General features: G+C 41.9%; 1 protein-coding gene across 1 annotated transcript in view; it reads right to left on the bottom strand.

Moving 5' to 3' along the window:
* The window catches only part of LOC133536059 (serine/threonine-protein phosphatase 2B catalytic subunit gamma isoform-like), a 32075-nt gene that overhangs the window by 5565 nt on the left and 13091 nt on the right, over window positions 1-13419 (bottom strand). The window contains exons 4-7 of the mRNA XM_061876248.1: window positions 12802-12913; window positions 12577-12722; window positions 10540-10679; window positions 1091-1168 (exon numbers count right to left, since the gene is read on the bottom strand). Of these exons, the coding sequence (XP_061732232.1) occupies window positions 1091-1168; window positions 10540-10679; window positions 12577-12722; window positions 12802-12913 (476 nt within the window). The remainder of the gene's footprint in view (window positions 1-1090; window positions 1169-10539; window positions 10680-12576; window positions 12723-12801; window positions 12914-13419) is intronic.

The following is a 13419-nucleotide window of genomic DNA, read 5'->3' as shown; positions in this document are numbered from 1 at the left end:
ACCAGCTAAAGCCCGATGAGGGGGCTGCTGTGCAAATGTCTCACACTTAGGCATCTTCAGAATGGATCTATCATTTAAAAAGGTTCCCCTTTAGGGGAGCTGTTTTTTTGTCCCCATACCATCAGAGGTCCCCTAAAGGTGACTGTGTAAACAGAGAGATGTCCCCATTAAGTCAGCATTGCCAGAACACACACACACATCAAGGGTGATGGGTCAAATGCAGAGAATAATTTCGCCACACCTAGTGTGTGTGACAATCATTGGCACACACACACACACACACACACACACACACACACACACACACACACACACACACACACACACACACACACACACACACACACACACACACACACACACAATTGTATTTCTTACCTTCTAGAGACCTATGAAAAAAAAAAAAGCCTACATCTTTAGGACCACCCTTTCTAAATATATAAAGACTTGTATTTACTACATTGACAACATATATATACTATGCAAATATTAAAAAAAGGTAAGGTTTTAGTCAATTGTGAATCTTTTGTTTGGTTTTTAATTGTCATTATTTACTTAAAGTTAATACAGTAAGTCTCTATATACATATTTATCTTAATAATTTTGGCCAAAGGGGGTGCATTTCAATTTCTTACACACACTTGTTATTTCATATGTTGGCCACAGGGGGAGCACATAAATTTTTTACACACACTTGTTATTTCCTATGTTAGTCACAGCACTTAAATTTTTTTTTACACACACTTATTACGAATGTTAGCCATAGGGGGAGCACTTCAAATTTTTACACACACTTGTTATTAAATATGTTGACCTGAGGGGGAGCACTTTTAAAAGCGACACACAGTCAATTTGACAAATCCCTCCTTTTTGGGACCACCCTCATTTTGATAGATTTCACCACAGGGGTGCAAATAGGCACATTCTCTATTAGATGCGATGGTTTCCCGTATTGGGACCGTGATTTATGTCCTCACTTGTTCACACCTCCTCATATGGAAGCTACTTTCCCTTCTTTGTGTCTCATGAAGGGTAGAAATACAAGAACGTATGCACACACAGGTGAATTGGTGGCCATAAACCTACTCACCCTGCATCCTGGGCCTCGTGTGCTCGTATGATTGACAGCAGGTTGTTGTTCATTAGGAAGTCGCACACAGCTGCGTAGCTGCAACACAAACATTCCACTGACATCAAAAACATGAAGGTGACTATACGCCCCCTGCAGAGTGTCACCGAAGTCTGCATTCCTGTACGTGAGCTACTGGACAAATATATAAATATTTCATGTCGTTTGTTCATAGTTGAGAGCTCACACTATTTAGAAGGTGTGAAAATATATTTCAGATTAGACCGCAGTACTACATAACTGGCGTCCCATGGGCCAAATCCAGTGCAGGAATGACACCATACCGGTCCGGTTCCAAACTTTGGAGACAAACATTTTTGCAGCAAATTCCTAAAACCAGTATCTTGCTGCTGCTGTTTCCTGCATTGGCAGTTTGACTTTGGGTCCAGAATTGTGAGTTATATAACTGAGACTTTCCTCAAAGCGCCAATTTAAGTCCTCTCCTTTTTGGCAGTTTATTTGGTAATGTGAGTTATGCAAGTAAGGTGATGCTGTAACTTCCTCACGTCACATGCAGTCAGTGGTCATTTGTACAACGTCTTTAGTGTTACTCAAGGTTTCATTTTAGGTCATCTCTTTTGTTTATCACTTGGGCTATTCAACCCATGGCCCGCGAGTTCAGTTCAAAATGTGTGAGAGGCTCCCATTTTTGCAGACAAATTAAATAAATAAATATCTTTTTTTGGGGGGGTTGGGGGCTAACACACAAAATAAGAACAATAGTGAAGGGAGAAGTCCAGTCTCCTGGTCCTTGGACTATTCAAAATGTGGCATCATGTAACGCCATCTCAACATAAATATGTGGCCCCCAAAACTATTTACCCTATTTTTCGGATTATAAGTCGCAGTTTTTTTTCATTGTTTGGCCGGGAGCGGCATAGCTCGGTTGGTAGAGCGGCCGTGCCAGCAACTTGAGGGTTGCAGGTTCGATTCCCGCTTCCGCCATCCTAGTCACTGCCGTTGTGTCCTTGGGCAAGACACTTTATCCACCTGCTCCCAGTGCCACCCACACTGCTTTAAATGTAACTTAGATATTGTGTTTCACTATGTAAAGCGCTTTGAGTCACTAGAGAAAAGCGCTATATAAATATAATTCACACATCTCATTCGCGGAAAAGACAAAGAAAATGTCAGCAATCGTCACACACACATGTCAACCAATAAGAATTTGGCGGGGGAGGGTCATAGCAGAAGTGCATTGTGGGTCATGGGATGCAAACTGCTATATGCTACTGCCGTAGCTATTACGATGGATCATTTCAACGTTGGCGGCAACTTATAAAAACTGAGAAGCGCTGAACAAAAATGGCAGCGAAAAGGAAATCATGTACTGCAGATTACAAGCTGGACGTAGTGAAATATGCAGCAGAAAAAGACAAGAGGAAGCGGCGCATACCTTTGGAGTTGGCAGAGTTGTTTAGAAGCGACATCGAGGAGGAAGATTTCATGGGATTTATCAATTAGGAGTGACAGATTGTTTGGTAAACATATAACATGTTCTATATGTTATAGTTATTTGAATGACTCTTACCATAATATGTTAGGTTAACATAGCAGGCACCTTCTCAGTTGGTTATTTATGCCTCATATAACCTACACTTATTCAGCCTGTTGTTCACTATTCTTTATTTATTTTAAATTGCCTTTCAAATGTTTATTCTTGGTGTTGGATTTTATCAAATAAATTTTCCCCAAAAATGCGACTTATATTCCAGTGCGACGTAAATATGTTTTTTTCTTTCTTTATTATGCATTTTCGGCCGGTGCGATTTATACTCCGGAGCGATTTATAATCAGAAAAATACGGTAGTTGAATATCACTGTTCAGATTGGATGTGTTACTTGGAGAAACACAGTTTTTTTTTTTATTCATACCACAGAGGAAAAATAACATTCAACTGATTCATTAAATAAAAGAACGGTTCACAAAATCGACGATTTGTTTTGTGACAGGGTTTTCTGTCGGGTGTACGTTGTTGTTTTTAAGTCGTACCGGATGGAGAGCATGAGTGTGTGCCTTTAAAAGTTCCGCACCGGTTGCCAGGTGACATGACGGAGGGAGAGACCTGTGAGCTGTGTGCGGGGGTGACTGAAACTACAAGGTGCTGCAGACACATGTCCTGTTCAACCCATTTTTCTAGCGCTGCTTAAAAACACATCACTTCACTCAATTGTTGTCAATCATTCCTCCACAGTAGTAGTAGTCGTGTGACTGATATAGTAGTTGTTGTTGCAGTAGTCGTGTGGCTGTTATAATACTTGTTGTAGTAGTATTCATGTGACTGATATAGTAGTTGTTGTAGTAGTATTCATGTGACTGCTGTAGTAGTTGTTGCAGTAGTCGTGTGACTGTTATAATAGTTGTTGTTGCAGTAGTCGTGTGACTGTTATAATAGTTGTTGTAGTAGTAGTCATGTGACTGCTGTAGTAGTTGTTGCAGTAGTCGTGTGACTGATATGGTAGTTGTTGTAGTAGTAGTCATGTGACTGCTGTAGTAGTAGTTGTGTGACTGTTGTAGTAGTTGTCGTAGTCGCGTGACTGCTGTAGTAGTTGTTTTAGTCGTGTGACTCTTATAGCAGTTGTTGTAGTAGTCATGTGACTGCTGTAGTAGTAGTTATGTGACTGTTATAGTTGTCGTCATACTTGTGTGACTGTTATGGTAGTAGTTGTTGTTGTAGTAGTCATGTGACTGCTGTAGTAGTAGTCGTGTGACTGTTATAGTAGTAGTAGTTATAGTAGTTGTGTGACTGTTGTAGTAGTAGTTGTGTGACTGTTATAGTAGTTGTTGTCGTAGTCGTGTGACTGTTATGGTAGTAGTTCTTGTAGTAGTAATGTGACTGCTGTAGTAGTCGTGTGACTGTTATAGTAGTAGTTGTTATAGTAGTTGTGTGACTGTTGTAGTAGTTGTTGCAGTAGTCGTGTGACTGTTATAATAGTTGTTGTTGCAGTAGTCGTGTGACTGTTATAATAGTTGTTGTAGTAGTATTCATGTGACTGCTGTAGTAGTTGTTGCAGTAGTCGTGTGACGGTTATAATAGTTGTTGTAGTAGTAGTCATGTGACTGCTGTAGTAGTAGTTGTGTGACTGTTGTAGTAGTTGTTGTCGTAGTCGCGTGACTGCTGTAGTAGTTGTTTTAGTCGTGTGACTCTTATAGCAGTTGTTGTAGTAGTCATGTGACTGCTGTAGTAGTAGTTATGTGACTGTTATAGTTGTCGTCATACTTGTGTGACTGTTATGGTAGTAGTTGTTGTTGTAGTAGTCATGTGACTGCTGTAGTAGTAGTCGTGTGACTGTTATAGTAGTAGTAGTTATAGTAGTTGTGTGACTGTTGTAGTAGTAGTTGTGTGACTGTTATAGTAGTTGTTGTCGTAGTCGTGTGACTGTTATGGTAGTAGTTCTTGTAGTAGTAATGTGACTGCTGTAGTAGTAGTGTGACTGCTGTAGTAGTCGTGTGACTGTTATAGTAGTAGTTGTTATAGTAGTTGTGTGACTGTTGTAGTAGTAGTTGTGTGACTGTTATAGTAGTTGTTGCAGTAGTCGTGTGACTGTTATAATAGTTGTTGTAGTAGTATTCATGTGACTGCTGTAGTAGTTGTTGCAGTAGTCGTGTGACTGATATGGTAGTTGTTGTAGTAGTAGTCATGTGACTGCTGTAGTAGTAGTTGTGTGACTGTTGTAGTAGTTGTTGCAGTAGTCGTGTGACTGATATGGTAGTTGTAGTAGTAGTCATGTGACTGCTGTAGTAGTAGTTGTCGTAGTCGTGTGACTGCTGTAGTAGTTTTAGTCGTGTGACTCTTATAGCAGTTGTTGTAGTAGTCATGTGACTGCTGTAGTAGTAGTTATGTGACTGTTATAGGTGTTGTCGTCATACTTGTGTGACTGTTATGGTAGTAGTTGTTGTTGTAGTAGTCATGTGACTGCTGTAGTAGTAGTTATGTGACTGTTATAGGTGTTGTCGTCATACTTGTGTGACTGTTATGGTAGTAGTTGTTGTTGTACTAGTCATGTGACTGCTGTAGTAGTAGTTGTGTGACTGTTATAGTAGTTGTTGGCGCAGTCGTGTGACTGTTATGGTAGTTCTTGTAGTAGTAATGTGACTGCTGTAGTAGTCGTGTGACTGTTATAGTAGTAGTTGTTATAGTAGTTGTGTGACTGTTGTAGTAGTAGTTGTGTGACTGTTATAGTAGTTGTTGTCGTAGTAGTTCTTGTAGTAGTAATGTGACTGCTGTAGTAGTCGTGTGACTGTTATAATAGTTGTTGTAGTAGTATTCATGTGACTGCTGTAGTAGTTGTTGCAGTAGTCGTGTGACTGATATGGTAGTTGTTGTAGTAGTAGTCATGTGACTGCTGTAGTAGTAGTTGTGTGACTGTTGTAGTAGTTGTTGTCGTAGTCGTGTGACTGTTGTAGTAGTTGTTGCAGTAGTCGTGTGACTGATATGGTAGTTGTTGTAGTAGTAGTCATGTGACTGCTGTAGTAGTAGTTGTGTGACTGTTGTAGTAGTTGTTGCAGTAGTCGTGTGACTGATATGGTAGTTGTAGTAGTAGTCATGTGACTGCTGTAGTAGTAGTTGTGTGACTGCTGTAGTAGTAGTTGTCGTAGTCGTGTGACTGCTGTAGTAGTTTTAGTCGTGTGACTCTTATAGCAGTTGTTGTAGTAGTCATGTGACTGCTGTAGTAGTAGTTATGTGACTGTTATAGGTGTTGTCGTCATACTTGTGTGACTGTTATGGTAGTAGTTGTTGTTGTAGTAGTCATGTGACTGCTGTAGTAGTAGTTATGTGACTGTTATAGGTGTTGTCGTCATACTTGTGTGACTGTTATGGTAGTAGTTGTTTTTGTAGTAGTCATGTGACTGCTGTAGTAGTAGTTGTGTGACTGTTATAGTAGTTGTTGGCGCAGTCGTGTGACTGTTATGGTAGTTCTTGTAGTAGTAATGTGACTGCTGTAGTAGTCGTGTGACTGTTATAGTAGTAGTTGTTATAGTAGTTGTGTGACTGTTGTAGTAGTAGTTGTGTGACTGTTATAGTAGTTGTTGTCGTAGTAGTTCTTGTAGTAGTAATGTGACTGCTGTAGTAGTCGTGTGACTGTTATAGTAGTAGTTGTTATAGTATCAATCAATCAATCAATGTTTATTTATATAGCCCCAAATCACAAATGTTCTCAAAGGACTGCACAAATCATTACGACTACAACATCCTCGGAAGAACCCACAAAAGGGCAAGGAAAACTCACACCCAGTGGGCAGAGAGAATTCACATCCAGTGGGACGCCAGTGAAAATGCTGACTATGAGAAACCTTGGAGAGGACCTCAGATGTGGGCGACCCCCCCTCTCTAGGGGACCGAAAGTAGTTATAGTAGTTGTGTGACTGTTGTAGTAGTTGTGTGACTGTTATAGTAGTTGTTGTCGTAGTCGTGTGACTGTTATGGTAGTACTTGTCGTTGTAGTAGTCGTGCAACTGTTATAGTAGTTGTTGTTATAGGAGTTGTGTGACTGTTGTAGTAGTAGTCGTGTGACTGTTATAGTAGTAGTAGTTCTGTGACTGTTATGGTAGTAGTAGTAGTTGTGTGACTGTTGTAGTAATTGTTGTAGTCGTGTGACTGTTATAGTAGTTGTTGTAATAGTAGTTGTGTGACTGTTGTAGTAGTTGTTGTAATAGTAGTTGTGTGACTGTTGTAGTAGTTGTTGTAATAGTAGTCGTGTGACTGTTATAGTAGTTGTTGTCGTAGTCATGTGACTGCTGTAGTAGTAGTCGTGTGACTGTTATAGTAGTTGTGTGACTGTTGTAGTAGTAGTCGTGTGACTGTTGTAGTAGTAGTCGTGTGACTGTTGTAGTAGTAGTCGTGTGACTGTTGTAGTAGTAGTCGCGTGACTGTTGTAGTAGTAGTCGTGTGACTGTTGTAGTAGTAGTCGTGTGACTGTTGTAGTAGTTGTTGTCGCAGTCGTGTGATTGTTATGGTAGTAGTTGTTGTAGTCGTGTGACTGTTATAGTAGTAGTTTTTATAGTAGTTGTGTGACTGTTGTAGTATTAGTCATGTGACTGATGTAGTAGTAGCATTACTGTTGTAGTAGTAGTTGTGTGATGGTTGTAGTAGAAGTTGTGTGACTGGTATAGAAGTTGTTGTCGTAGTTGTGTGACTGCTATAGTAGTTGTGTGACTGTTGTAGTAGTAGTCGTGTGACTGTTATAGTAATAGTAGTTCTGTTAGTGTTATGGTAGTAGTAGTAGTTGTGTGACTGTTGTAGTAGTTGTTGTTGTAGTCGTGTGACTGTTATAGTAGTTGTTGTAATAGTAGTTGTGTGACTGTTGTAGTAGTTGTGAAAGTAGTTGTGTGACTGTTGTAGTAGTAGTCGTGCGACTGTTATAGTAGTTGTTGTTGTCGTAGTCGTGTGACTGTTATGGTAAATAAATAATAAATGGGTTGTACTTGTATAGCGCTTTTCTACCTTCAAGGTACTCAAAGCACTTTGACACTACTTCCACATTTACCCATTCACACACACATTCACACACTGATGGAGGGTTAGCTGCCATGCAAGGCGCCAACCAGCACCCATCAGGAGCAAGGGTGAAGTGTCTTGCTCAGGACACAACGGACGTGACGAGGTTGGTACTAGGTGGGATTTGAACCAGTGACCCTCGGGTTGCGCACGGCCACTCTCCCACTGCACCACGCCGTAGTAGTTGTTGTAGTAGTAGTAGTTGTGTGACTGCTGTAGTAGTAGTTGTTGTTGTAGTAGTAGTTGTGTGACTGTTTAAGTAGTTGTTGTTATAGTAGTTGCGTGACTGTTTTAGTTGTAGTCGTCTGACTTTTGTAGTAGTTGTTGTCGTAGTCGTGTGACTGCTGTGGTAGTTGTTATAGTAGTCGTGTGACTGTTATAGTGGTTGTTGTAGTAATATGATTGTTATAGTAGTTGTTGTAGTAGTCATGTGACTGCTGTAGTAGTTGTAGTAGTCGTGTGACTGCTGTAGTAGTTGTTGTTATAGTAGTCATGCGACTGTTATAGTAGTTGTTGTAGTAATATGATTGTTATAGTAGTAGTTGTAGTAGTCGTGTGACTGCTGTAGTAGTTGTTGTTATAGTAGTTGTGTGACTGTTACAGTAGTTGTTGTAGTAATATGATTGTTATAGTAGTTGTTGTAGTAATATGATTGTTATAGTAGTTGTTGTAGTAATATGATTGTTATAGTAGTTGTTGTAGTAGTCCTGACTGCTGTAGTAGTAGTTGTGTGACTTTGTAGTAGTAGTTAGGGATGATGTTCGAAAACCGGTTCTCCCGATTGTTCGCTAAGAAAATAACCGATTCCATGGATGCGAATCCCTTTTTGAGAAATGGTTCTCGTTACAATATAATAAATAAATAAATATTGACTGTTGTTACCTCCCCCAACAATTTAATAAAATAAATAAATAGACTGTTAGTGCCCCTCTAAGTGGGCCACCTAAGAAAAATACATGCATTCATTTGTATTGTACAGCACTTTACATTTGAAACCAATCTCAGAGTAATTGTGTTGTTTACTTTTTGCTCCATTACATGTCAGCAAAATACAATTATTAACCTACTTTATTAGTCTATTTTCACCAAGTTGAAGGGCGGGAGATTTTTCACCATCATTCTCGTTAGCTTGCGAGTATTTGATGTTACTCTCATCCTCGCTCATCTCGCTGCGCTCCGCGTTATACCTCGCTATGGTAAAGTTAAAGTACCAATCATCGTGAAATTTGTCCTCTGCATTTGACCCATCCCCTGGGAGGTGAGGGGAGCAGTGAGCAGCAGCGGGGGCCACGCCCGGGAATCATTTTTGGTGATTTAACCCCCAATTCCAACCCTTGATGCAGAGTGCCAAGCAGCGAGGTAACGGGTCCCATTTTTATAGTCTTTGGTATGACTCGGCCGGGGTTTGAACTCACAACCTACCCATCTCAGGGTGGACACTCTAACCACTAGGCCACTGAGTAGGTTAAATGGGTTATCTGGCTGTCATGAATGTCATCATCTGAAATAGGATAACGTTAACATTATCTTAATTCACATCTTGCAAGCACTACTTTATTAGACAGACCTGCAAACTCTGGAGTGGTGTAGGTTGCAAGATACCGTTAACGTTATCAGACACATACAAAAAGGCTAACGCTAACGTTACCGTTAGCCACTGAGTATGCTTAGGCAACGTTAGTCTGGCTAACATTACTGCAGTCCCGGTTGACAGAGGTAACGTTATTTTAGCCTAAAGGCTACAAGTGAGCAGATATGGAAATTAACCGGGAACAATTAACGTTAGTTTCTCACCGGCACTATCACGGGGACTGCAGGTTGAAGCAGAGGAAGAGGGGCGTGCTTCGACATTTCTATCGCTTGCTTCTCCACAACACCTTTCTCTAACCTTCAGGTTGTGTAGGCCCTGAACATGTTTCAACATGTTTGTTGTACTGCTCCCCTTACAGGAAAGCGAAACCTGGCAATAACTGCAGATAGTAGTAGCGGCTTGTCGTATTTCTTAGTAAATTGAAGCTATGCCTTGGAGCGTTTTTTCCGGTCCATTGTTGTTGCTGCTTCTCTATGTGCCACGCAATGACTGAGCTACTTCATTTCCTGTGACGAGGGATGTGTGGGGCGGTTTAGCTCGGTTGGTAGAGTGGCCGTGCCAGCAACTTGAGGGTTGCAGGTTCGATTCCCGCTTCTGCCAACCTAGTCACTGCCGTTGTGTCCTTGGGCAAGACACTTTACCCACCTTCTTCCAGTGCCGCCCACACTGGTTTGAATGTAACTTAGATATTGGGTTTCACTATGTGAAGCGCTTTGAGTCACTAGAGAAAAAAGTGCTATATAAATATAATTCACTTCACTAATTCACTGCTATGGCTATGAGTTGTTTTTTCCCTTGGCCTCAATTTGCTCCCCCTCTCCAGGGGTCCAAGCTTTACCTGTTTCTCAACTTTTTTGTAAGGGGCGCCGCAAGTTGGCAGACCCGTCAGCGATCCTGTTCTGTCTCCCTGTAATTTTTTATCCTGTTCTGTCTCCCTGTAATGTTTGTCTGATCTTGAATGGGATTGTGCTGAGAATTGTAATTTCCCCTCTGGGATTAATAAAGCATTTCTGATTCTGAATAAAGAACCTTTTTTTTTAATTTACTATAGTGGCTTCGATAACGGGAACCGCTTCTCAAAAAGGGATTCGAATCCATGGAATCGGTTCTTTTCTTATCAAACAATCGGGAGAACCGGTTTTCAAACATCATCCCTACTGCAGAACTGCTGCTAGCGTGTGGTAGCTCTTCGAAATGGCCGCGCTTGTGTGCATAGGATGTGAACAGGATGCGACGTAGGGGCCCCCCAACTCTTCAAAACATCCATGCCCACGGGTATAGTGAGTGACAGCCAGTGTTGCCGCCATTGCGGGCATTACCTGTAGAAGTAGGAGCATCCCCTGACGCTGTTGTGACTGAAGTGGTCCTGGTTCTTCTCTGCGCCGTAGTCCTCGGCCGGGTCAGACCACAGCAGGTCACACATGGGGCCGAAGGCCGGCGGCTCCTTAAAGCGCTCCAACTGCACACACACACACACACACCTTATCAGCAAGGCGGAAGGTTCAAAGGGCAACAGGAAATAACACTAAATTCCACAGAGTGCGTTTGCGTTGCGACTGTGATGCGTGCCACTACAGAGAGCGGCACTATCATAGGACACCGAGCGTTTTATTCTGAAAAATCAACCAGATTCATTTTGTTTATATGCCCCTTTCTTTTACATAAACGAAGCGAATTCACTTCCTGTTCTCAATGTATTCACAATATACTCCATAAGTAATGACAATAAAAATAAATAAATAATACTCGGTGAAGTAAGTTACATTTCATATGGTGAGAGGAGTAAGATTTTAAAATAAAAAAAATAAATAAAAAAATGAACGGAAGGATGGATGAAATACATTAAGAATGTTTATCATGGTTTTTCTTCTTTGTACTTTGTAAACACTTTAAGTTAGAAGAGTTTCTTAAAGTGCAGGGTCTCCCGCAGCACATTTTTGTTAAGACGGCCGCCTTAACAACAAAGAGCCACCGCCTAAACTAAAGTCTTAAAAAAATACAAATGAAAAAAAAGTTTTTTGTCCTGTCCAGCTTCTCAGGCAAATCATGTAGATCTCTTTACAAAAGCGAAGTGTAGGGTACTTTTCTTGTTGCCTTATTTGTAATTGACTTTATTAAATGTATTTACATTATCATTTGGTGCTAAAGTAAAGTCTTAACAAGCTGCTACCCTTCGTTCTGCCTCTGGCAGTACTCTCTGCAGCACCCAACATTGTCCCACCCACACAACCATCTGATTGGCTACACGCAGAGCGGTAACAGCCAATCAGCAGTGCATATTCAGAGTGCGAATACACTTCAGTGGAGACACTGAAGTGGTTCATATAAGTAGATAGTTTGATTGCTATGCTTAATCCCTTCCATCATTTAATTCCACATACAGATATACTGAAGGTCTTAAGTGTTGTACGTGCATACAAATGTTTTAAATTCCATTTTTCTCTTAAGATTATCCATCCATCATCTTCCGCTTATCCGAGGTCGGGTCGCGGGGGCAACAGCCTAAGCAGGGAAACCCAGACTTCCCTCTCCCCAGCCACTTCATCCAGCTCTTCCCGGGGGATCCCGAGGCGTTCCCAGGCCAGCCGGGAGACATAGTCTTCCCAACGTGTCCTGGGTCTTCCCCGTGGCCTCCTACCAGTTGGACGTGCCCTAAACACCTCCCTAGGGAGGCATTCGGGTGGCATCCTGACCAGATGCCCGAACCACCTCATCTGGCTCCTCTCGATGTGGAGGAGCAGCGGCTTTACTTTGAGTTCCTCCCGGATGGCAGAGCTTCTCACCCTATCTCTAAGGGAGAGCCCCGCCACATGGCGGAGGAATCTCATTTGGGCCGCTTGTACCCGTGATCTTATCCTTTCGGTCATGACCCAAAGCTCATGACCATAGGTGAGGATGGGAACGTAGATCGACCGGTAAATTGAGAGCTTTGCCTTCCGGCTCAGCTCCTTCTTCACCACAACGGATCGGTACAACGTCCGCATTACTGAAGACGCCGCACCGATCCGCCTGTCGATCTCACAAGCGGATCGGTGTATATTCTTGTGTCGCAGGTTATAGTTTCCTTTGTGTATAATTTTAGCTGTTTGCAAATTCACTTTGTGAGCAAGATTTAGGTTGTAAATTTGATGTTTTATGTGTCGTTTACTGTTTTTAATGTAACCTTGCTGCTGCCCTCCTGGCCAGTTCTCCCTCGGAAAATACATCTTTGATCTCAATGTGTTTTTACCTGGTTAAATAAAGGCTAAATAAAATAAATACGATTATAAAATGATGTGTCAAACTTCCTGGCTCCAGAGGAATTGTATCGTCTCCACAGCCACCACGCAAACGGTGGAATTTGAGGGTCGGGAGACCTTGCGGATGTCGTCCAGACATGTGACCTCGGGACTCAGACCGCCGTGCAGGCACAGGAACTGATTGTTGAGAAGCGCCGCCAGTGGGAGGCAGTCAAACGCCTCCATGCACGCGTCGTACACGCGCTCAGAGTACTTGATTTTACCTAAACACACACATACACACACACACACAGAGTGAGGGCGGTCAGGTGCAGGTGCGCCCACATGTGCAGGTAGACTCACACTCCTGCTTGAAGGTGAAGTACTCGGTCAGATGGCGACACTCGTGGTTTCCCCGCAGCAGGAAGAGCGTGTCGGGGTGGTTGATCTTCAAAGCCCACAGGAAGAGGACGCACTGTTGGGACACAGATGGTTTTCTTCCTCTTACTTTGGCCACAAATACAACAAACTCGGGCTGGGCGATATATCGATACATCGCGGGTTTGTCTCTGTGCGATATAGAAAATGACTATATCGTGATATTGGAGTATACGTTCTCACACAGTTGCTTTTGGCTGCTGGCATTACACTACACCAGGGGTAGGGAACCTATGGCTCTAGAGCCAGATGTGGCTCTTTTGATGACTGCATCTGGCTCTCGGATAAATCTGAGCTGACATTGCTTAACACGATAAGTAATGAGAAACTCCACTTGTAATCAGTGTTAAAAATAACATTCAAAATATAAAACATTCTCATGCATTTTTATGTTCAAGAAGTTGCGTTAATGGTAAAAAGTTATTTATTTATTATTGGTTAGTGTTGGGCTTGCCTTCCTGGGGGTTCTTCAGACCACCAAGCACCGACATGAGAGTCTGTTTTAGGGTTAAAATATTGTTTTTTTTTCAATTAGTCTCTCAG

Source organism: Nerophis ophidion, linkage group LG17 (assembly GCF_033978795.1).
Source record: "Nerophis ophidion isolate RoL-2023_Sa linkage group LG17, RoL_Noph_v1.0, whole genome shotgun sequence".
Lineage (NCBI taxonomy): Eukaryota > Metazoa > Chordata > Actinopteri > Syngnathiformes > Syngnathidae > Nerophis > Nerophis ophidion.
This window is presented reverse-complemented; position numbering and strand designations above follow the sequence as displayed.